General features: G+C 39.8%; 1 protein-coding gene across 1 annotated transcript in view; it reads left to right on the top strand.

The window, feature by feature from the left end:
* Positions 1–142: 142 nt before the first annotated feature.
* KIN (Kin17 DNA and RNA binding protein) overlaps positions 143–25908 on the top strand; it is a 46309-nt gene continuing 20543 nt past the window's right edge. The window contains exons 1-8 of the mRNA XM_019933227.3: positions 143–313; positions 4051–4145; positions 6348–6391; positions 6476–6598; positions 7443–7624; positions 10043–10091; positions 11052–11109; positions 23834–23963. Of these exons, the coding sequence (XP_019788786.1) occupies positions 200–313; positions 4051–4145; positions 6348–6391; positions 6476–6598; positions 7443–7624; positions 10043–10091; positions 11052–11109; positions 23834–23963 (795 nt within the window). The 5' untranslated portion in view covers positions 143–199. The remainder of the gene's footprint in view (positions 314–4050; positions 4146–6347; positions 6392–6475; positions 6599–7442; positions 7625–10042; positions 10092–11051; positions 11110–23833; positions 23964–25908) is intronic.

Genomic DNA, 25908 nt, shown 5'->3' with positions numbered 1-25908 from the left:
TGGTCTCATTCAGTCTCGCTTCTTCACGCAGGATGGAACGAAGCCTCGCGAGCGTTGGGGGGGGTGGTGCCCAGGCTTCCGAAGCCCCACCTCCTTCAGACTAGCCGAGAGTATTTGTCCTGCCCACCCCCGCCAGCCCTGTTCCGCTTCCGGTCAACCAGGCTCTGGGTTGCGGAAAGTTGTTGCTGCGGAGGGCGCGATGGGGAAATCAGATTTTCTTACCCCGAAGGCCATCGCCAACAGGATCAAGTCCAAGGGGCTTCAGAAGTTGCGCTGGTATTGCCAGATGTGCCAGAAGCAGTGCCGGGACGAGGTAAGCGGGCCCGGGGCGGCCCCGTGTCCACCCCCTCCTCTCCCCGGAGGGACCCCGCTGGAGATGCAGGCTGAGGTCCCCGACGCCGGGGTGAGGGCCTGGGTCTCCAGTCCCTAGTCGTGGGGACTGCGCAGGGTGAGTGAAGGACTCAACTCAGTAGGGCCGTCCTTCCCTTCAGCCCCCGTCCTGGCGGGGAACCAGTGGCCTTTGACACCTCCTTGTTTCCCAGTCTAACCCCAAAAAAGAAGTGAAGTAAGAAAAGGTTTTGCAGCCCTCGGAGAAGTGACCCCACTCAAGTCGTCAAGAAACGGGGGGTGAACAGTGCCGAGCCGGACGCCCGGGAGTGACAGTAACAGACGTCTCGGACTTGACGTGGCTCTTAGACATGATCAGGGTGTACGCCTCTTTTCCGGATCAGATGAAAAAGGAGAACTAAGCTCTTGCACACTAGTCACCTAACAAGCATTTATCGAGCACCTGCCATGTGCCAGGACTAAGATGTTACTGCGAGTGAGATGTGGCCTCTGGAGTCAGAATCAGAATTAGGAAGCCGACAAGTCACATTGTCTCTGCCTGTTTACTTAACTGAAAAGTGAGAATAGTAAGTGTCCCTACTTGTAGGATTGTTGTGAGTTTTAAATGAGTGAATTATGTGTAAGGTGGCTCAAGGGGTCTTTGAGCAGATCTTGAAAAAACTTCGCTGTGCTGTGGAGTTTACATTTTTCCCCATTATTTAGATGGATGATGAAGCACCTGGAAAAATTGAGAGCAGGCTAGTGACAGGATCACGTTTTTCTCTGGAGATTGAATTGGGTAGGAAAGGAAGAGCACTGGGCACTTGGAATAATCTAATCCAGTGTTTCTGCAAGTGAGGGATGAGATACTTTAGGTGGGCCTCACGTTGAATAACATCGATACAGTTATTCTCTTTCATTTCTCTTTACTACTAGTCAAGGTAAAATTCTTACACAGAAAACTAGAGACTAGTACCGGGAACATCCATATATCCACTACCCAGATTTAACGCTTTAAGTTTCACTTAACATTTTAAATACTTTGCCATGTTTCCTTTTCTCTGAAATATGTAAAGTAAATTACAAGCATCAGGGTATTTCACCTATAAATATTTAAATACGCTCCTCTAAAATATTAGGATATTTTTCTATATAGCCACAATATATGTCATCACACATAACAAAATTAATAAATATTTCTTCATATCATCTGGTGCATACTCCATAGTCACATTTTCTCAATTGTTCCCATAAATGCTTTTCAAACAGTTTTTTTAGCATGGGGAACTATATTCAATATCCTGTGATAAACCATGATGGAAAAGAATATGAAAAAATTATATATGTATGTATGTATATATATATAAAAAACTGAATCACTTTGCTGTACAGCAGGAATTAACACAACATTGTAAATCAACTATACCTGAATAAAATAAAGTAAAAACAAAAACAAACAAACAAAAAAACCCAGAGCCAGTCAAAAGCTATACATTGGATTTGGTTATTTGAACTTTTTAAAAAATAGACTATTTTTTAGAGCAGTTTCAGGTTCACAACAAAAATGAGCAGAAGGTACAGAGATTTCTCGTACCCACCCTGCCCTCAACATGTACAGCCTCCCCAACCATCAGCCTGGTGCAACAGAATGGTACTTTTGCTACAATCAATAACACTACATTGGCACATCATTAGCACCAAAGTCCATAGTTCGTATTAAGGTTCACTCTTGGTGTTGAACATTCTGTGGCTTTGGACAAATGTATCATGACAAATATCCACCATTATAGTATCATACAGAATAGTTGCATTGCCCTAAAAATCTCTGGTGTCGGGTGTTAGGACTTTTAATTCTCTCTCAATTTTAAATTTAAAATAGAATTCCCTCCCTTCCCCTCAGTTGTTTTTCTTGACATTGACTTGAAGAGGCTAGGCCAGTAATGATCCTAGAGGATTCCCCCTGTAACAATTAACTTTTCTTGTGGTTGTCGTTCGTCTTCTTTCTCTAACTCTTGTAGTTTTTGTAAACTGGAACTTAGGTCTGAAGGCTTGATTAGGTTCAGGTTAAATATTTGGGAGCAGAATCCTTGATAGGTGACCCTGTGTATATCACATTGCATCAAATAAGGAAGCCCATGATGTCTGGTAGTGCTAAGAAAATTGAGTACAGTTGACAGCCTGTAAAGTAATGTTGGAAAGTAATATTTTCCCCTTTGCAAGAGCAAGTAACTATGGGGGAACTGGTAACAAATACTAGTGGAGTGTGGAATCGTGCCTATAGCTCCAATTTCCCATCAGCCTTTTACTCATGTGTTTTAACATCTTTGCTTGAGTCACTTATTTCATTAGAAGTTGAAAAGTGGTTATTTTTCTGGTTCTTTTTACATTTATTGTTGACCACCATTCTTTTGAAAAAATGAGCTTTTTCTCATTAACTAGGGTTATTTGGTTATCCTCAAATGTTATCCTAAAATAGAATTCCTCAGGGAAAGAGAAGACACATTTGATTCTCTCTTTTAATTACTACTTTTCAGAGTAAGACACTTGGGGTGATTCTGACCTGTTTGCCCTCACATCTGTTCATTGCCCTTCCCTGCCTAGGGGAGGAGAAGCTGACCCCTACAAGCCCCCTCCCCTGTCTCTGTCTCTAATACCGGAAGAATGAGGGGGAGGGAGGTCAGATCCGGAGTATTCCCCTCCTGCCCATCCACTCCCTTGAGTTTCTAGAATTTAATAACATTATTTTGCTTTCATCTTACTGATTTATTTGTAATTTATGGGAAGTGGTGCTGGTTTTTTGTTTATGAGACTGATATCAAGTCTCCTTTTAAGACGCAGTTAAGGAAGAGTAATGCATAGGTAGGGCACGGAAGAGGCAAGAATTGTGTAGGCATCTGTGGATGACTGAAGATTAGGAAACTGCTCTAAGCAAGATTGAGTGTTGAAATCAGGGCAGTGGCAATAGGATTGAGCCGAGGGACTGGGTAAGTTATTAGGTCGGCGGAGTAGACGTAGTGCTGAGTGGAGGTAGAGGACTCTGGGATGCTGTCCTGGGTCCTGGCCGGGTGACGGTACAGGACAGTGCTGTTCACCAAGATGGGGGAGACAGAGGAGAGGCACATTTTTCATTTCTCTTACTAGTGGAGAATCAGGTTCAAATGTTAAGTAGAATAGACACAAAGTCAAAACTTGCATGTTTTTTACAATCATCTGAAGAAGATACAGATTTAGTATGATAAAATAAGGTTTATGTATAAAATGCAAGTGTATTTTGGGTAATGAGCTAAAGTATAGGAAAGTGAGTGAAAATAGTTTCTTTAATGGAAATTCACTAATGACCCATTTTACCTTGTAGTCCTCGAAACGCTTGCATAACACTTTGTATGAAGTAGGTGCCCAATAGGAATTTGTTAAATTGAGTCAAAAAATAAAATCGCTCTTCTGTTACTGTGCCCTGTAATGTTTGTTACTAATGTCTGTTTTCTAAAGCAGTATTTTTCTGTCTCTTTAATCTTCAGGGATTCTTTGATTAGCAGGGTTGCAAAACTCAACTTTATAAAAAAAATTTTTTAGAACGATAGGGTGCCTACAGCCAGTGACTTGATTATTTTTTATAATTTATCATCGAAGAGCAGCTTTCTAGGATTTAATTAAATACTTATATTTAGGGCCTATTATAATGAGCTAAATCAAGATTTAACCACTACCTTTACATTTTTGTAGAATGGCTTTAAGTGTCATTGTATGTCCGAATCTCATCAGAGACAACTGTTGCTGGCTTCAGAAAATCCTCAGCAGTTTATGGATTATTTTTCAGAGTAAGTAACTCAAAGCCATCCTTATATCATAAGCTTTATTCAGTTGGACATTTAATAGATGCTTAATATTTAATATATTGGAAGCTCTGTTTATTCCTTACGTATTAATGTGATAGCTGTATTATCTTTGTGCTCAGTTTTTGTTTTGACAGTTTATCATTGTGTGGAATTGTTAAAAAAGTATGTCTCACAAATCAGTCTTTCTTCCATTCACTTCAAACATATGAAAAACCATTGCTCAGTCTGAAACAATTGTGGCTAAGAGCACAGGTCTGGAGTCAGACTGCTTGTCATTAAGTCCTTCAAAGCTGGGCTTCTCCACTCAGGAGCTGCGTGACTTTGGGTGAACTTATGCGGTTTCTCTGTGCTTTAGTCCCCTCATCTGTAGGTTTTGTACCTTTCAAGTATTGTCTTTCCTTCATAGGGTTTATGCGAAGATTAAATGAGTTAATACTTTGAAAGTGTTTAGAAGAGTGGTCAGTACTCGATTAATATTAGCTGTTAATTATTATTATTACAATTAATATTTAGTCTTGCCTCCATCCCTTTCTTTCTTTCCAGGGTTTTAGACCTTTTGGTATTAAACCCCAAAGACTTTTGTTTATGTGGGTTATAGCTTGTAAATTAGGGATTAAAACTGAGACATTAAAAAAAATTTATTCATTTAAAATCACAATATAAGCCTATTACAGTTAAAATAACATTTTTACATGAAAATTAACTATATTTTCCAACACACAAAAAGCACACAAAAAAATAAGAGTGGTGGTGTTTTACATTTTTGCAAATCTCTTCAGTGTCTGTCTTCATAGAACACAGTTGTATTCTCACATCTGCTTCTACCTTCATTCTCTTCTGAAATGTTGCTTGGTTGAAATACATAGAGAAAGTCCAGCTTTTACACAGATGTGTAGTTGGAAGCAGGGGGAGTATTTTAATAGCCTTTTCACATAATTTTGGCTATTCTTCTATGATACTACATTGAAACACAATGGCGTGGTAGTTTCTTAAAGATTAGTTGCATTGTGGAATCAGGAACCATATAGCAAACCTTTTTTTTTTTTTTTTTTTGCGATACTCGGGCTTCTCACTGTTGTGGCCTCTCCCGTTGCGGAGCACAGGCTCCAGACGCACAGGCTCAGCGGCCATGGCTCACGGGCCCAGCCGCTCCACGGCATGTGGGATCTTCCCGGACCGGGGCACGAACCCGTGTCCCCTGTATTGGCAGGCGGACTCCCAACCATTGTGCCACCAGGGAAGCCCCTAGCAAACCTTTTGTACTCTATGACATTAAAATCCATGTGATCCTTTACTTGAAGTGGATCTTGTACCCATGTGTGGTTTTGTAACATCACACATCAGTCATTTGGAAAATATTGCTTCATTGAGTTACACACGTATTCTGAAATTCTGAATGGTGATACATTTTATTATGCAATGTCATAAAATCATATTCACTAATGTCAACTCAGTGCTGTCAGAAACATCTTTAAGTATTGGGAAGTATGTCAGACTCATGGTGGCGGATACTAGTTTACCAGAATTCACATTTTTTGCTTGAAAGCTCAAATTTTATCATTGGCAACAAATACTGTCAGTTGTTTTTCTTGACCTGACAGGCTCACTTTGTTTATTTTTGAGAAAATATCTACTGAATACTTAATTTGAAATAACTATTGTCTATATGTCTGTCATTTCTCAAATATCAAGTGATGCTTTCATGTCTCTGTGCCAGATGGGAACAGCCTTCTCTTTCTCTTCACCTGTAAACGTCTTGGTCAGAATGTATATCTTATTCACCTATGTTTATCTGTCACTTAACACAGTGTGCTCAGCTCAGAGGGACACATTAAGTGCCAACTTCATGTTTTATTATCAATAGAATGGGATAATTATGCCACATTCAGTAGCACTGAGACTCCATGAAGAATCCGCTCCAAACATGTGTGGTCACTTTTGCTGTGCCACCTTTACCAAGACAAAAAGTTCCAGCTCCAACTTGACTTTTAACTTTAATTCTTGAAAGCTGTAATCTTTCAGGATTTTTCCCTTGTTCGGTTTTTAAAAGTTCGGAACAGATATTAACGTAGATGTTTTATATATCATGTGCTCACGCAAACTGTATGATGGCTTAAATTTCAGGAAGGTGATGCTATGTATTTGTAGAAATCACCTTAATGCTTTCCCTCCCTGCTTTATTAGGGAATTCCGAAATGACTTCCTAGAACTTCTCAGGAGACGCTTTGGTAAGTATCTTAAGGCTTGTGCACATAATGACTTTATAATCTCATAATCTGCTCAGGGTCAGCAGTGTCCTAATTTCTTCTTAGGAACCAAGAGGGTTCACAACAACATCGTTTACAATGAGTACATCAGCCACCGAGAGCATATCCACATGAACGCCACGCAGTGGGAGACGCTGACAGATTTTACTAAGTGGCTGGGCAGAGAAGGTAAGAACAAGACATGATGTGAACCGTTGTTATATGGCTGCACCGCAGGGAGGGAGAGAATGATCATATTTTCTGTGTAAATTTATGAAAAAGAGGATGAGTAGGGCAATTAGAAGCTGGCGGAGAGGAGCATAATCTTCCAGGATTGATTTTGTGCGCTGCAGGTGTGTAAGAGCGTCTGGAGTGATTCTTTCAACAGTGCAAAGGTACATCACTGAAGCATCCACTCGTTAGGTTAAGGACCAGTACCCGTCCTCTTCCACTTTTCCCACTACATTCGTTGCACTTTTGGAAACTTTTGTTACCCCTTCTTAAGGCAGTTTTTAAATTTGCTGCCTCTTTTTCCATTTCTAATAGGATGGAAAGTTCAGGAAAAGAACAGAGAAAGAAATTTTGTATCAGGGTATTAGTTATTGAGTGTGTTTCTTTATTCCATTTTGGGGAAGATTTCTGCTTGGTTAAGTTAGAATATCCTGTACTCAGTGGATATTAAGTACTTAGAGACAGTTGAATAATTGCTAAGCAAGATAATGCTTTTTTTAAATGTTTTCCTTGTTTAAATGTGTTGCCTCAACCTAGTCAAAAATCAAAATAATGTTTCTTTTCTCTTTAAAGAGTTAAAATATTCCAATTAAAGTCTAAATGTCACTAACTGTAAATATGGAAAATTCACGTGCTGTATGAATTTGTGTATTTGAATGTGTTTGAATGAGTGTATTTGAATGAATGAGTAAATACTGCAGAGAGAGACCACATTTATATGTACTTTCAGCTTTGATTGTATTCAAAATTATAGTGTCCGTTACTGTTTTTTTTTTTTTTTAAATCCATTACTTTTTTTAAGGCTTGTGCAAAGTGGACGAAACACCAAAAGGCTGGTATATTCAGTATATAGATAGGGACCCTGAGACGATCCGCCGGCAGCTGGAACTAGAGAAGAAGAAGAAGCAGGACCTTGATGATGAAGAAAAAACTGCCAAATTTATTCAAGAACAAGTGAGAAGAGGTCTGGAGGGGAGAGAGCAGGTGGGCATCATCAAGAGAGGGACTAGACAAAGGTCTGAAGAAGCAAAATCGCTTGTTTGTTTAAGCCTTGAACGAGTTTTGTAGGAGAAAGGGCATAGCCAAGTATAAAAGTCCAGGCTGTGGAGTTGAGACAAACCTGGGTCCATTCCTGACTTACTGACTTCACAAGTTTGTGTAATTATGGAATCTTCTAAACCTCAGTTTCCTCATCTCTAAAATAGAGTCAGTACCTAGTGGCAAAGACATAAACAGAGCGTTTCAACTGATTGTAATTAATGCAGTGCTGGGGATGAACACAGTGTGTGAGAACACAGGGGCTGGCGCTTGCTCCAGCCTGGGGAGGACCTAGAATATTTGAAGGTAGCTACATCCCCTAGGCTGAGGAGTCTTGAGGAATTAATGGGTAAAATCCAGGTAGATGGGGAAGGGAAAGCATGATAAAGTTGGTTCAGGTGTTAGAATAACTAGATCAAGGCATTTATTCCAACAGACGTTTATTGGTCACCTCCTGTGTGCCAGGCGTTCTTCTAGGCACTGGGGATACAGCCAGTGGACAAAAGATAAAAATCCCTGCCCTCAAGGAGCTTACATACTAGAAGTTGTGTGTGAGCAGGAAAATACAGCCTAGTGTGTATGTGAAACTACTAGCCATTTAGTATTTTTAAAAACGTTTTATTGTGGTGTAGCACACGTGAAGTAAAGTGGATGATGTGCATTAATCTTAAGGTTACAGCTCGATGAACTTTCACATATGTATGTGTCTTTAGATGGATGGATGGATGGAGCAATAGATAGGTAGTCCATGTGACCACCACTCAGATCAAGATATGGAACATTTCTAGTATCCTAGAAGGTTCCCTCATGCCCATTCCCAATTAATATTCCTTGTCCTCTAAGAAGAAAGCACTGTTCTGATATACTATTGACTGTTGGTTAGTTTAGTCTGCCCTTGAACTTTGTAGGAATGGAATCATCCAGTTTGTTCTCTCTGTGTCTGGCTTCCTCAGCTCACCATAATGTTCTGTATGTGTAGTTCATCTACATCCTTTCCTATCAGTGCTTCACCCTTTTTTTTGATTGATGTATTTCATTTTACGAATATAATATAATTTATTTATCCATTCTCCTGTTGAGAAGCATGTGGCTCGTTTCCAGTTTTTAGCTATTATGAATACAGCTGCTCTGATCATTGTTGAGCACATGTTGTATAAGCCGTTGAGTACAGAGTGCTGCAGGAAGTAGCAGGCGATGAGAATTAAGATATCAGTGAGGATCACTTTGTGAATCAACTTTTGTACCATGTTGATTGAACTCTTTGATAAGTGAGAGAGTGAGTGTGTGTTACGTCACTTACATTAACATGCATATTGTCACACAATCTTTTAGAAGTTTTCTACATTAAATTAAAACAGGAACAGTGCTTAAACTGCTGTAAATGTGAAATTTAAACTACTTAAGACTGAAAGCTTTTTATTCTCTTGCTTTTTAAAAATTTAAATCTTCATTTTCAATAGAGAAAATATTATAACTTCCTATCGTGGAAATCACAAAGGATTCACATCTTGTACTGAGGAAAGAGGTTTACTTTTTGGAATAACATTATTGCTCTGTAACATTTTAGCTTAATATTGCTAAAACCTTCAAGTTAATTGTACTTTTCAGGTGTAAACAGTATCTTTACCCAAAAAGCAGGGGAAATTCTATTGATCAGTGCTTCCTCATTCTACATTTAAACTTATCAATTTTTTCAAAGTAAGATCATGTTCTTTTGTGTTCCTTTGTGAAATCCTATATGGACATTACCTAACAAAATATTTTAGCTAGATCTCAAGGTCATCCTTCTTATTTATCAGTAGTAACAACAATTAACATTTATCAAACACTATGGCAGGCACTATGCTAAGTGTTTTATTTATATTATCCTAATTAACCCTTATCATAACTCTAAATATGTAGGTTATCCCTACTTTAAAGATGTAATGATTGAGCCTTCAGGGAGATGATGAGATTGACCGAGATGACAAGGCTCATAGGTGGCAGAGGAGGATTTTATACACAGTCTTCTTCAAGTCAGTCTTAGACCCTTGATCATTACACTAAATCATACTACAAAAGAGAAAAGTTTTGCTGTTTAAAGTAATCCTCTAGCTAAGATTCCTAGAGTTTATTGCTTTATGTTGTTGTTTCCTGCTTAAATTGTAATAGAAATAAAAATGTAGGTAAACTTCTGCAGTTCGGTACAGGAAAGCTACTTTTTCCCCCCCGTAGAATAATTCTTTATTGGAGAATATTTGCAATACATATAATTTCTTAATTAGTATCTTAACCATTTTAGGTAGCAAGTAATAATTAAGGACTATTGAATATTGATGGTAAATGCAGTTGTGAACCAAACCTTCAAACTTTTTTTTTTTAAAGGAAATCCCTGTTTTTACGGAATTAAGCAGAGAAAATGATGAAGAAAAAGGTAGTTTTACTTTTCTTTCTTCCTTTTTTAATATGGATGCTTTTGTATTGGCTCTGCCAAAAACTAGCAACATGTTTGGGAGCAAGAGGTGTTATCTGTCTGGATTATTCTCCTCAGTAAAATGAAAAGGTGATAACAATGAATTGGATGGAATGCCTACAGCAACAAGTAACCAGACTGAGTAAAATGAGCCTAAGCAATAAGGAAATACCTTGCCATACCAAGAGTCCCAGAGGTAGGATGGTTCCGGATGCCACACTATCAGTAGCTGGACACAAGGTGGCTGCCGGCAGTCCAGCCATCATATGCAGACCCAGTATTGTCCAGAAGAAGACAGAGAGCATCTCTGTCCTTTGGAGTCCCCTGTGAGCAAGGAAACTTTTCCTAGAAGACCTTCTTCCCACCAGCAGACTTCCTTTTGAATGTCATTGACCAGACTGTATCACATGTCCACCTCAAAAATAGTCACTTGGAAAGGGAGTGGAATTATTTTCATTGGTTTAGACCAAAGAGCCTTACTAATCACCTCCCATAGGTCCCACCCCCTAGTCCCATCACCTTGGGCATTAGGTTTTCAGCATTTGGATTTGGGAGGGGACACAAACCTTCAGACCGTAACGTCCTCCAAGCCATACGTGAGTGGTATGGACACCAAACAAAATTGGATTCCTGTTACCAAGGGGAGAGGGGCAGTGGAGTGGGGAAGTGGCCAAGGCTGTCTGCTACATCATGTGATGGTCTTTCCCAGCTCTGTAAGCATCAGTCCAGTATATTTTACAGGAGTTTATGATCTCTGGGTAGGAGCATTCCAGCTCTCGTGTATTCAAAATGTCCATGAATTTCTACATAGCTGCATTGTGATATTTATTATAATTTTCATTATAATTTTGTTTTATTATATCTGATGTTTTATTATAATTTTCCTGAAATATATATGGAATACCAATTCTTTTCTTCCAGTTACATTTAATTTGAATAAAGGAGCGTGTAGTTCAGGAGGAGCATCTTCCAAATCAAGGTGAGCTATGTGAACAGGTATCTTAGAACCTGAAAATTTTGATGAAATGTTGATTACTACATTTTAAAAGGTGCAGAACTGTGAATTATTTTTTTCTGGTTTTTATTTTCATCTCTTTTTCCTTTTTGTTTAGTGATTGTTTTGTTTTGTTTTATTTTCTTAGGAACTGGTTTTTTTCTTATTTGCCTATGATGAGCTGATTATATCTTTTAAGGAAAAGCTCATTTTCATTAAATGCTTCACATGGTAAACATTAGCTTCTCCCTGAAAGCTTCTCCACTTAAAGGTTCTTTCTGTGCTACGGCAATACTATTCAGTTTTCTGTCATAGCCACTATCAAGTTTGTTAACTGGAGTACACACTTCTTGTTTTACCTGCTCTATTATGATCTTCTGAGAACAGAGACTGACTTATTCAACTATCTCCTTAGCACCTAGTAGAATATAAGTGCATTAGTAGACACTCAGTAATAATTGCCTTCCCTTCTAGATGGTGTGGTACTGAGCAAGACTTGACCAGCCTTTTCTATAAAGAGCCACATAGTAAATATTTTAGACGTTGTTGGCCATGTGTCTTTGTCATCACTTAACTCTGCTCTCAGAGCGAGGATGCAGCCATAGATGATACATAAGTGAATGAGCTTGGCTGTGTTCCAACAAAATCTTATTTATAAAAACAGGCAGCAGACTGGATCTGGCCCTCAACTGCAATTTTTCAAGCCCTGGTATGGCACGTAGTCAGGTATTTATATCTACTTTTCATGTTCTCTTCTCTTGCAGTTCTCATATATTCTTTCACCGAATATCTGTGCAGTACTTATGATGTGCAGTGCATTCAGTTTGGTTATGGAGGTGAAAAGATAAATCAGACAGGATATTCAGAAGGGCACTGTATATTCAGTATCTACTGGAATTTAGTTTTAAGCTGGGTGATTTGCTGTTTTACTTAATATTCCACATGGTGCTTATTTAACCTAACTCAGTTTTTTGTTGGTGGGAGTTTTTTTTCTTTTTGGTTTACAGGCTAGTGGTTATTTGCACGACTAAATAAGTGTCTAGGAGAATTGAAGGAAACGGGCAGTCTGAGTCAGCAGTGCCTAACTGCTTCAGGATGACTTGCCAACTGTCTTAACTTTGATCAAAGTGTTTCAGTAGTAACATCTGTATTAGATATCATGAAGAAATTGGTTAATTGGGTTCTATATATGGTACATTTGAAAAGAAAATTTCTTTTCAAAGTATTGCTGTGATATGACCAGGAAGACAGACTGCAGCATATCTTAACACATGCCATATAGTTTTGGACCCTTATGTGTTTCTATTTTCCTTTATTATTTGTTATTCCTAAGTGTAGATGAATGCTGAGATTGGTCCCACTGGGCCCCAAATTGATCGCCCTTATGTTAGTTTTCTATGGCTGCTGTAACAAGTTACCACAAACTAGTTGGCTTGAAACAGCAGAAATTGATTCTGTCTCTGGAGGCCAGAGTTCTGAAATCAGTATCCTTGAGCCAAAATCAAGGTGTCTGCAGGCCTGTGCTCCCCCCAGAGTCTCTGGGGAGAATCTGTTACTCACCTCTTCTGGCTTCTGGTGGCTGCAGGCATTCCTGGGCTTTGGGTTGCATTCCTTCAGATTTATCTCTGCTCTATCTTCACATCACCTTCCCCTCTGTGTGTCATCCCCCTCTGCTTCCCTCCTTTTTTTTAAATTTATTTTTTAATTTAATTTTTATTTATTTATTTATTTATTTGGTTGGTTGATTGGTTGTGTTGGGTCTTCGTTGCTGCACGTGGGCTTTCTCTAGTTGTATCGAGCGGGGGCTACTCTTCGTTGCAGTGCGCGGTCTTCTCATTGCAGTGGCTTCTCTTGTTGCGAAACTTGGGCTTTAGGCGCGTGGGGTTCAGTAGTTGTGGCTCGCGGGCTCTAGAGCGCAGGCTCAGTAGTTGTGGCGCACGGGCTTATTTGCTCCACAGCATGTGGGATCTTCCTGGACCAGGGATCGAACCCATGTCCCCTGCATTGGCAGGCGGATTCTTAACCACTGCACCACCAAGGAAGTCCCTGCTTCCCTCTTAAAGGATGCATGTGGTTGCAGTTAGAGCCCACCCAGATAATCCAGAATAATCTCATTTTAAAATCTTTAACTTAATCCCATTTGTAAAGACCCTTTTTCCAAATAAGGTGACATTTGTAGATTCCAAGGATGAGGACCTATAGCTTTGGGGGTCTGCTATTCAACCTATTACATCCCTATGCCAAACTGTGATTTAGTAAAAACATTAGTTCTATTTGACCAAGTTCTGTGACTTCAGTCTCAACTGTCTATAATAATGTGAAAATAGTGTTGCAGATAATACAATGGAGAGACTATCTAAGTTTTCTTTTTCTGAAATTATGGTATATTTTTTTAGAGGTTGGGATTTATTTTCCTGTTGATTTATATCTCATATATTTAAAACCCAGAATTAACTAAGTTATCTAGATATCAAAAATGGATAATTTAGGCTGTGTGAGGCACAAAGATAAGCCCTGCTTCCCCATTGCTGGAACAAAGATTACTCAGTTCTCACTTCTGTTTTTCCTTTGGGCTTCCCTGTCTCTTTTTTTTTTTAACATCTTTATTGAATATAATTACTTTACAATGTTGTGTTGGTTTCTGCTGTATAACGAAGTGAATCAGCTGTATGTATACATATATCCCCATATCCCCTCCCTCTTGCACCTCCCTCCCACCTTCCCTATCCCACTCCTCTAGGTGGTCACAAAGCACCGACCTGATCTCCCTGTGCTATGTGGCTGCTTCCCACTAGCTATCTATTTTACATTTGGTAGTGTATATGTGTCCATGCCACTCTCTCACTTTGTCCCAGCTTAACCTTGTCCCTCCCTGTGTCCTCAAGTCCATTCTCTATGTCTCTGTCTTTATTCCTGTCCTGCCCCTAGGTTTTTCAGAACCATTTTTTTTTTAGATGACATATATATGTGTTAGCATACGGTGTTTCTTTTTCTCTTTCTAACCTACTTCACTCTGTAGGACAGACTCTAGGTCCATCCACCTCACTACAAATAACTCAGTTTCGTTTCTTTTTATGGCTGAGTAATATTCCATGGTATATATGTGCCACATCTTCTTTATCAATTCATCTGTCGATGGACACTTAGCATGCTTCCATATCCTGGCTATTGTAAATAGTGCTGCAATGAACATTGTGGTACATGACTCTTTTTGAATTATGGTTTTCTCAGGGTATATGCCCAGTAGTGGGATTGCTGGGTCATATAGGAGTTCTACTTTTAGTTTTTTAAGGAACCTACATACTGTTCTACATAGTGGCTATATCAATTACATTCCCACCAACAGTGCAAGAGGGTTCCCTTTTCTCCACATCCTCTCCAGCATTTATTGTTTATAGATTTTTTGATGATAGCCATTCTGACCGGTGTGAGGTGATATCTCACTGTAGTTTTGATTTGCATTTCTCTGATGATTAATGATGTTGAACATCCTTTCTTGTGTTTGTTGGCAATCTGTATATCTTCTTTGGAGAAATGTCTATTTAGATCTTCTGCCCATTTTTGGATTGGGTTGGGTTTTTTTTTTGATATTGAGCTGCATGAGCTGCTTGTATATTTTGGAGATTAATCCTTTGTCAGTTGCTGCGCTTGCAAATATTTTCTCCCATTCTGAGAGTTGTCTTTTCATCTTGTTTATTGTTTCCTTTGCTGTACAAAAGCTTTTAAGTCTCTTTAGGTCCCATTTGTTTATTTTTGTTTTTATTTCCATTTCTCTAGGAGGTGGGTCAAAAAGGACCTTGCTGTGATTTATGTCGTAGAGTGTTCTGCGTATGTTTTCCTCTAAGAGTTTTATAGTGTCTGGCCTTACATTTAGGTCTTTAGTCCATTTTGAGTTTATTTTTGTGTATGGTGTTTAGGGACTGTTCTAATTTCATTCTTTTACATGTAGCTGTCCAGTTTTCCCAGCACCACTTATTAAAGAGACTGTCTTTTCTCTATTGTATATTCTTGCCTCCTTTGTCAAAGGTAAGGTGACCATATGTGTGTGGGTTTATCTCTGGGCTGTCTATCCTGTTCCATTGATCTATACTTCTGTTTCTGTGCCAGTACCATACTGTCTTGATTACTGTAGCTTTATAGTATAGTCTGAAGTCAGGGATCCTGATTCCTCCAGCTCCATTTTTCTTTCCCAAGATTTCTCTGGCTCTTCGGGGTCTTTTGTATTTCCATACAAATTGTGAAAATTTTGTTCTAGTTCTGTGAAAAATGTCACTGGTAGTTTGATAGGGATTGCATTGAATCTGTAGATTGTTTTGGGTAGTATAGTCATTTTCCCAATGTTGATTCTTCCAATCCAAGAACATGGTGTATCTCTCCATCTGTTTGTATCATCTTTAATTTCTTTCACCAGTGTCTTATAGTTTTCTGCATACAGGTCTTTTGCCTCCTTAGGTAGGTTTATTCCTAGGTATTTTATTCTTTTTGTTGCAATGGTAAATGGGAGTGTTTCCGTAATTTCTCTTTCAGATTTTTCATCATTAGTGTATAGGAATGCAAGGGATTGCTGTGCATTAATTTTGTATCCTGCTCCTTTACCAAATTCATTGATTAGCTCTAGTAGTTTTCTGGTAGCATCTTTAGGATTCTCTGTGTATAGTATCATGTCATCTGCAAACAGTGACAGTTTTACTTCTTCTTTTCTGATTTGGATTCCTTTTATTTCTTTTTCTTCTCTGATTGCTGTGGCTAAAACTTCCAAAACTAAGTTAAATAGTAGCAGTGAGAGTGGGCAACCTTGTCTTGCTCCTGATCTTAGAGGAAATGGTTTCAGTTTTTCACCATTGAGAATGATGTTGGCTATGGGTTTGTCATATATGGCCTTTAATATGTTGAGGTAAGTTCCCTCTGTGCCTACTTTCTGGGGAGTTTTGATCATAAATGAGTGTTGAATTTTGTCAAAAGCTTTTTCTGCATCTATTGAGATGATCATATGGTTTTTCTCCTTCAGTTTATTAATATGGTGTATCACATTGATTCATTTGTGTATATTGAAGAATCCTTGCATTCCTGGGATAAACGCCGCTTGATCATGCTGTATGATCCTTTTAATGTGCTGTTGGTTTCTGTTTCCTAGTATTTTGTTGAGGATTTTTGCATCTGTATTCATCAGTGATATTGGCCTGTAGTTTTCTTTTTTTGTGACATCTTTGGTTTTGATATCAGGGTGATGGTGGCCTCATAGAATGAGTTTGGCAGTGTTCCTCCCTCTGCTATATTTTGGAAGAGTCTGAGAAGGATAAGTGTTAGCTCTTCTCTAAATCTTTGATAGAATTTGCCTGTGAAGCCATGTGGTCCTGGGCTTTTGTCTTTTGGAAGATTTTTTTTTTTTTTTTTTTTAAATCTAATGGAGTTTTATTGGAATTTTTTTTTTTTTAATTTATTTATTTTTGCTGTGTTGGGTCTTTGTTTCTGTGCAAGGACTTTCTCCAGTTGCGGCGAGCGGGGGCCACTCTTCATCGCGGCGTGTGGGCCTCTCACTGTCGTGGCCTCTCGTTGCGGAGCCCAGGCTCCAGACGCGCAGGCTCAGTAGTTGTGGCTCACAGGCCTAGTTGCTCCGCGGCACGTGGGATCCTCCCAGACCAGGGCTCGAACCTGTGTCCCCTGCATTAGCAGGCAGATTCTCAACCACTGCGCCACCAGGGAAGCCCCTTTTGGAAGATTTTTAATCACAGTTTCAATTTCAGTGCTTGTGATTGGTCTGTTTATATTTTCTATTTATTCCTGGTTCAGTCTCAGAAGGTTGTGCTTTTCTAAGAATTTCTCCATTTCTTCCAGGTTGTCCATTTTATTGGCATATAGTTGCTTGCAGTAAGCGCTCATGATCCTTTGCATTTCTGCAGTGTCAGTTGTTACTTCTCCTTTTTCATTTCTAATTCTGTTGATTTGAGTCTTCTCCCTTCTTTCCTTGAAGTCTGGCTAATGGTTTATCAATTTTGTTTATCTTCTCAAAGAACCAGCTTTTAGTTTTATTGATCTTTGTGATTGTTTCCGTCATATCTTTTTCATTTATTTCTGATCCGATCTTTATGATTTCTTTCCTTCTGCTAACCTTGGGGGTTTTTTGTTTTTCTTTCTCTAATTGCTTTAGGTGTAAGGTTAGGTTGTTTATTTGAGGTTTTTCTTGTTTCTTGAGATAGGATTGTGTTGCTGTAAACTTCCCTCTTAAAACTGCTTTTGCTGCATCCCATTGTTTTGGGATGTTGTGTTTTCATTGTCATTTGTTTCTAGGTATTTTTTGACTTCGTCTTTGATTTCTTCAGTGATCTCTTGGTTATTTAGTAGTGTATTGTTTAGCCTCCATGTGTTTGTATTTTTTACAGGTTTTTTTCCCGTTATTGATATCTAGTCTCGTAGTATTGTGGTTTGAAAAGATACTTGATACGATTTCAATTTTCTTAAGTTTACCAAGGCTTGATTTGTGACCCAAGATATGACCTATCCTGGAGAATGTTCCATGAGCACTTGAGAAAAAAGTGTATTCTTTTGTTTTTGGATAAAATGTCCTATAAATATTAGTTAAGTCCATCTTGTTTAATGTGTCATTTAAAGCTTGTGTTTCCTTATTTATTTTCATTTTGGATGATCTGTCCTTGGTGAAGGTGGGGTGTTAAAGTCCCCTACTATTATTGTGCTACTGTTGATTTCCCCTTTTATGGCCGTTAGAATTTGCCTTATGTATTGAGGTGCTCCTATGTTGGGTGCATAAATATTTACCATTGTTATATCTTCTTCTTTGGTTGATCCCTTGATCATTATGTAATGTCCTTCTTTGTCTCTTGTAATAGTCTTTATTTTAAAGTCTGTTTTTTCTGATATGAGAATTGCTACTCCAGCTTTCTTTTGATTTCCATTTGCATGGAATATCTTTTTCTCTCCCCTCACTTTCAGTCTGTATGTGTCCCTAGGTCTGAAGTGGGTCTGTTGTAGACAGCATATATATTGGTGGTGTTTTTGTATCCATTCAGCCAGCCTATGTCTTTTGGTTGGAGCATTTAATCCATTAACATTTAAGGTAGTTATCAATATGTATGTTCCTATTACCATTTTCTTAATTGTTTTGGGGTTTCTTTGGTAGGTATTTTCCTTCTCTTGTGTTTCCTCCCTAAAGAAGTTCCTTTAACACTTGTTTTAAAGCTGGTTTGGTGGTGCTGAATTCTCTTAGCTTTTGCTTGTCTGTAAAGGTTTTAATTTCTCTGTCAAATGTAAATGAGATCCTTGCTGGGTAGAGTAATCTTGGTTGTAGGTTTTTCTCTCTCATCACTTCAAATATGTCCTGCCACTCCCTTCTGGCCTGCAGAGTTTCTGCTGAAAAATCAGCTGTTGACCTTATGGGGATTCCCTTGTATGTTATTTGTTGCTTTTCCCTTGCTGCTTTTAATATTTTTTCTTTGTATTTAATTTTTGATAGTTTGATTAATATGTGTCTTGGCGTGTTTCTCCTTGGACTTATCCTGTGTGCGACTCTGCACTTCCTGGACTTGATTGAGTATTTCCTTTCCCATATTAGGGAAGTTTTCAACTATAATCTCTTCATATATTTTCTCAGTCCCTTTCTTTTTCTCTTCTTCTTCTGGGACCCCTATAATTCAAAGGTTGGTGTGTTTAATATTGTCCCAGAGGTCTGAGACTGTCCTCAATTCGTTTCATTCTTTTTTCTTTATTCTGCTCTGCAGTAGTTATTTCCACTATTTTATCTTCCTGGTCACTTATCCGTTCTTCTGCCTCAGTTATTCTGCTATTGATTCCTTGTAAAGAATTTTTAATTTCCTTTATTGAGTTGTTCATCATTGTCTGTTTGCTCTTTAGTTCTTCTAGTTCCTTGTTAAACATTTCTTGTATTTTCTCCATTCTATTTCAAAGATTTTGGATCATCTTTACTATGAGTAGTCTGAATTCTTATTCAGGTAGACCGCCTATTTCCTCTTCATTTGTTTCATCTGGTGGTTTTTACCTTGCTCCTTCATCTGCTGCATATTTCTGTGTCTTCTCATTTTGCTTACCTTACTGTGTTTGGGTCTCCTTTTCACAGGCTGCAGATTAGTAGTTCCTGTTGTTTCTGGTGTCCGCCCCCAGTGGGGAAGGTTGGCTCAGTGGCTCGTGTAGGCTTCCTGGTGGAGGCGACTGGTTCCTGTGTACTGGTGGATGAGGCTGGATCTTGTCTTTTGGTGGGCAGGACTGTATCCGGTGGTGTGTTTTGAGGTGTCTGTGAACTTACTATGATTTTAGGCAGCCTCTCTGATAATGGGTGGGGTTGTGTTCCTGTGTTTCTAGTTGTTTGGCATGGGGTGTCCAGCACTGGAGCTTGCGGGTCGTTGAGTTGAGCTGGGTCTTAGCGTTGAGACGGAGATCTCTGGGAGAGCTCTCGCCTATAGAGATTACATGGGGCCGGGAGGTCTCTGGTGGACCAAAGTCCTGAACTCGGCTCTCCTACCTCAGAGGCTCAGGCCTGACACCCAGCCGGGGCACCAAGACCCTGTCAGCCACACACTGTCTTTGGTTTTCCATCTCCAGGCACAGCCTGGCCTCCACACACCTCCGTGTCTCCAGGAAGACTTGGCACTGGGCCCGGTCTGACAGGTAACTAATGAAGATTCCAGCTGTGTTCATACACATGAATAACACTGCCTGGGCCACAACTCATCAGCTCAGTAACTCCACTTCAGTGTGGCTTCCCTGTCTCTTAATTGCACACATGCTTACTCCAGTTACTGAAAGCAGAATCCTAGGGCTGTTCTAGAAGCCTTCCGTTCCATTTCCAGTCTGTTACTGTTCATTTCCTGCCTTGATTTTAACCTCATTTGACCCTGTCTCAATCTCTCACCTTTCTACTAGAATCTTTTTTTGGGCTGGTGGGGCATTATTGGTACAGCAGCTGGTGTAAGATTATCATACAAAGCAAAGCTGGAAACAAATTGCCTATTTTCTTTTTTTTTTTTTTTCGGTATGTAGCCTCTCACTGTTGTGGCCTCTCCCGTTGCGGAGCACAGGCTCCGGACGCACAGGTTCAGCAGCCATGGCTCATGGGCCTAGCAGCTCCGCGACATGTGGGTTCTTCCCGGACTGGGGCACGAACCCGTGTCCCCTGCATCGGCAGGTGGACTCCCAACTACTGTGCCACCAGAAAAGCCCTCAATTTTTATCACTTGTATAATTTTTGTTTTTCTAGAATATTCTTTTCAACGAGGTATCCAAATTTATTATCCGTTTTATTAATCTTTTAGAATACTGTCCTTCATCATGTCTCATCAACATTCTTTATATTTTTCATTTATTCATTTTAGCTCTAAGAGATTCTTTTCTAAAATTTAATTAATTTTTGGCTGTGTTGGATCTTCATTGCTGTGCGCGGGGGCTACTCTTCGTTGTGGTGCGTGGGCTTCTCATTGTGGTGGCTTCTCTTGTTGTGGAGCACGGGCTCTAGGTGTGCAGGCTTCCGTAGTTGTGGCATGCCGGCTCAGTAGTTGTGGTGCATGGGCTCAGTTGCTCCGCGGCACATGGGATCTTCCCGGACCAGGGATTGAACCCGTGTTCCCTATGTTGGCAGGCAGATTCTTAACCACTCTGCCACCAGAGAAGTCCCTCTAAGAGATTCTTGATATCACAAGCAGAAAGGATCTTTCTGAACGTCAAATCTTACCATGTCTTTCTCTTGTTAAAGACTTTCAGCAATTTAAGCCGTCGTCTATATGATAACCTCTAGTTACGTTTACAGGCGTACCACCTGCCATCTGCACCGCGGCTCTGCTAAGCCATTTGTCTCCTACGCACTCTGTGGTCTCACCCTCGCTTGCATCTACTGCTCTCTCTCCGTGCAATGCCCTCCGTATCTGTTCTCCCACTACATCATGAGATCCTGATGGGCTGTTCTGTTCATCTTTTTATTCCCGATGATTCTCGCATTTTAATCATTTAGTAATGCTGAATACATTTGCTAAATAGAAAACTTTATTTTTCCTATTCAGTTTAGTTTTCTTGTGTGGTGAAATATACATAACATGAGATGGTCCATTTTAACCATTTTTAAGTATACAATTCAGTGGCATTAAGTAGATTCACGTTGTTGTGCAACCATCGCCGGTATCCATCTCCAGATCTTTTCATCATCCAAAACTGGAACTCTGAGCCCACTAAAAAATAACTCCCCACGACCCGTCCCCTTAGCCCCCGGTTACCTCTGTTCTACTCTTCCGTCTTTATGAATTTGACTACCTCATTTGAGTGGAATCATACCGTGTTTGTCCTTTTGTGTCTGGCTTCTTTCACTTAGCATAAGCTCTTCGGGGTTTATCCATGTTGTGGCATGGATCAGAATTTCGTTCCTTTTTAATCTGAATAATACCCCACTGTATATATAGACCACAGTTTGTTTATCCATTCATCTGTCAGTGAACATTTGAGTTGTCTTTACCTTTTGGCTCTTGTGATTAATGCTCTTCCGAACATCGGTGTACAGATACCTGTTCAAGTCCCTGCTTTCAATTCCTTTGGGTATTTACCTGGAAGTGGAATTGCTGGAGTGTATGGTAATTCTGTGTTTAACTTTTAAAAGGTTTTCCACAGCAGCTGCAGTATTTTACATTCCCACCAGCAATTACACAAGGGTTCCAGTTTCTCCACATCCTTGCCAGTGCTTGTTATTTTCTGTAATTTTTTATAATAGCAATTCTAATGAGTGTGGGTAGTATTTCATTGTGGTTTTGATTTGCAGTTTCCGAATGATTAGCGATGTTAAGCATCTTTTCATGTGCTTTCTGGCCATTTATAGATCTTTGGAGAATTGTCTATTGTCCATTTTTAAATTGGGTTAAATTTCCAAGCTGAAACAAATACCAAAATATTGAGTAATTTATAGATGTGTTTGACGACTCACTGTTGATAAAATTTGAGGAATCATGGAGAATGTGAGAAGACACAGAAAGCAGAAAAATAAGCAAATGTTTTTTCTAAAAGTGGAGAAAAATCTTCAGAACACAATAGTAGCTAGCTTTTCCTAGTGATTATAGTAGGAAATAGGTGGTTTATGAACATGTAAGGAAGAAGTAATTACTAGACCCGAAAATAGCCACGTAATCCTTCTGCTGGGATTATTAGTGCCTATTATATAGACATATTGTGGTTGTTTATGATCTGGAATTATTGCTAAATTCGGTGGATTCCTAGCTCAAAGTACATTTAACTCTAAAGAGTATTTATTTTGAGTAGCACGTTGAAGAGTTTATCTTTAATTGGACTTAATCTGTTCACAACCAATGTATATTATTTACAGTTGTCACAAACCTTAGAACTTAAAAATATGACAGAGGATTGAATTATGGGACAAAACCTAGTAAGTGAAATATCGCAAGGGTAAATTTAAAGCCTTCCAGTTAGATAAAGAGAGAATGGCTTCCATGAAGACAGGGTGTGGGAGTCCTGACCTGCAGCCTCCCCATATAAGAAGCAGGGATTTCAGTTGACTGCAGGCTCCACTGGGAGTCCTTACAGTCGTCCGGCTGCCAATAAAGCTAATGCTGCCTTTAAATGCCTAAAGGAAAAGGTCCAAAGAGTGGAAAATATTAACTCTACTGTATTTTCTATCAATCACACTTTTTTTCTTGTTTCCATGGTAGCTTTGTGCAAATATGTGTTCTTTGTATTTTACAAGTATGACAAATTAAATAATTAGACTGATAATATTCAGTGAGTCAGCAAATATTAATGGAGCGTCTATTTTATCTGAGTCACAAGATAGTTACTGCTACTTTACAGGGGGAAAAAAAAAAATATATATATATATATATATGTGGATATATATATTCTCTCCCCTACTGTGAGAGAGGAGTCATATATACAAATGATTACATACCAGGTGGAGTGGGATGCCTGCCCCAAAGTGCTATGGCGGTTCAAAAACAACAAATTCCAAGAAGCCTCATGAAGAATGGATCTTAAAGAAGTTCAACAAACGGAGATAAATGGAGAGACTATTTTAGGTATAAAAGAGGCATGTGCAGATTTGCAAAAGCTTGAAGCACAGGGCATGGCTCAGTCAATAGCAGATTGTTCAGAATGACCAGTATACGTAATAAATCAGGGATGGCATTCTGGGGCCTGTGGTGACAATTTTATGATGACACTCAGAAATGTAGAATGTACACTGACGACGTTAGGCAATTGGGAACGATAAAAAAAATTTTAATTGGATGTTGAGATCTTTGCTTTAAAGAAATAGAACTGATAACAATGTGCTGGACTTCTACCAGCTGTTTTACAAACATCTCACTTAATCCTGCCGGTCGAGCTAGAGTTGGGTCACATTACTACCCCCGTTTATATGTGAGGAAATGAGGCTTAGAAAAGTTAATTGCTCAAGGTCCCAGCAGAAGTAGGATCAAACCCTGGTGGCCCCAACCCTGAAGCCAATGCTGTCACCCATCACTCAGCCACACTGATAGAGTGGCACTAGCTGAAGGTGGGGGGACAGGAAGGGTTCCATTTTCTCATGGTGCTCCCGGTCCTGTAAGTGATAGACACGCCCTTTGTAGTTTTGACTAATCTGTTGGAAGCTAACCATATAACAGATTTCTTCTGTGTTGTTCCTTCTGCACATTATATAAAGCCTGCGTCTCTGCACAGTTTTTGTTAACAGCACGGTTCCTCTTCCCATCAGTTCTTTGGGACCAAGTGCTCTGAAGACAGTAGGGAACGCAGCATCGGTGAAACGGAAGGAATCTTCCCAGAGCTCAGCTCAGTCAAAAGAAAAGAAGAAGAAGAAATCTGCACTCGATGAAATCATGGAGGTACGCTTTATGAAGTGCTTGTCAACTCTAGCTGTTAGGGGAAGGATGTGATTCCAACCAAGGAAAGTTAAATAGTTTCACCAATTATGAGATTAATATAAAGTGAGAAAAATGTGCTCATACCAGGTTAGGAAAAAAGAGCGTAGGTGTAGTTCCATCTGAATGAGGCTGGAACCTCCTTAGATAGGTTTATTTTCTTGCCTCAAGTGCTGTCTTCAAAACACTCCATGAAATTATGGTCAATAGAGTTAGTTTAGGAGAACCTCAGTGGTAATTGAAGCCAGAAATGAAAGCTCTGCTCACCTTTGGTGGCTTCGTGAAATTGGCATCCTCCATGGATGCCCCCACCAACCTGGGCTCTCCTGTTGCCTCTGACTTCCACTTACCACCTCCTACCCGGGAGAGAAAGCTCTGACATTATTTTTTTTTTTTTTTCGCGGTACGCGGGCCTCTCACTGTTGTGGCCTCTCCCACTGCGGAGCACAGCCTCCGGATGCGCAGGCTCAGTGGCCATGGCTCACGGGCCCAGCCGCTCCGCAGCATGTGGGATCTTCCCAGACCGGGGCACGAACCCGTGTCCCCTGCATCGGCAGGCGGACTCTCAACCACTGCGCCACCAGGGAAGCCCTCTGACATATTTTTAATGTGATTTAACCTGATGGCCAAGTTTATATGATGAATCAGTGAAAACCTCTGATTACCTGGATCTAGGGCTATACTTTTGCTCTAAATTTACCTGAGATTCTAGAGCCGTTCTGCAGAAGGTTCTTAATATATTCCTAAGTATTCCTTTCTCCCTTCCAACACATCACCTTCCCTTATCAATAAATTTATGAAATAAGTAGAAAAGGCGAAGAGAAAGAATAAATGGGTACAAGAAGCTAACGTTTTTCCCTGTAACATCATTTCCTCTGGTCTCCTCATTCCTTTTCTTCATTTGTCAAGGGATGGGAGTAACTGTTTGGTCTTCCCTGTTACTGAGTCCTCACACAATGCAGGACAGTTAGAAAAGCTTAAAGTATAATATAACGTGTGTACGCTGTGAGATGTAGTCATTCGATCATTCAGCAGATACTGAGTTGCTGTTACGTGCTGGGCATCATGTGAGGTCCTGCATGTGTAGAGTAGGGAGAAAAACACAGTCCCTGCATGTCATGGAACTTTCACCCTAGTGAAGGAGGCATTCCATGACCAAGTGAACCAGTGGATAAGTAATTACAAAATGCTATGTGCTGAGGAGGTCTGAGGGCAGGGAGTGGGGAGATAGCTTGTTCCCCCACTAGGGCAGGGGAGATCTCTAGCTCAGCATCCAAAGGGAAGATCCAGGTGACTAGAGCATGGTAAGCACAAGAGTGGTGGCATTTGAGGTTGGAGAGAGAAACAGGGGCAACACCACAGAGGTCCTATAAGCCATTTTGATTTAATTCAAAGTAAAATGGAAAGCCAGATCTACCTGCTTAGAATATAACCATGCCAAGTTTAGAATATTTTTTGTTCATATTGGAAAGTTGGAGGAATTAAGATGAGGTTTTGAATCAACCAAAGAGCGACATTGTTCAGTCCCTTTGAAAGTAGGTACTTAGGGTTAACTGAGCAGTTGAGAAAGAAAAAGGTGTGAGATACAGCCAGGTCAGCTGGTCAGCACGTTTTCCTTTTGGTCACCCTTTCATTTACTTCTCTCCTGGTTGTGTTTTTCTTCCCCTCCATTCACAGTCTTTATTATCCTTATCAAACAAGGAAGCTCCTCTTTGCCATCAATCTGTATACCCAACTATGCTGTGCTGAATTGGTCTGTAAGAGTTATGTTTTTGCCCCCTGAATACATCACTTGTTTTCCAGCGCATGACAGTCCAGGGGAGGAAGCAGGGATAGGGCAGAGTAATGCTGGCAGGTGGCGTTGCAGTATTGACTCAATAGAGGTTGTTTACGTTTATCTTCTTGGTCA

The sequence above is a fragment of the Tursiops truncatus genome, chromosome 2 (assembly GCF_011762595.2).
Source record: "Tursiops truncatus isolate mTurTru1 chromosome 2, mTurTru1.mat.Y, whole genome shotgun sequence".
NCBI classification, from domain to species: domain Eukaryota; kingdom Metazoa; phylum Chordata; class Mammalia; order Artiodactyla; family Delphinidae; genus Tursiops; species Tursiops truncatus.
The sequence above is the reverse complement of the archived record's forward strand: the minus strand, read 5'-3'. Positions and strand labels throughout refer to the sequence as shown.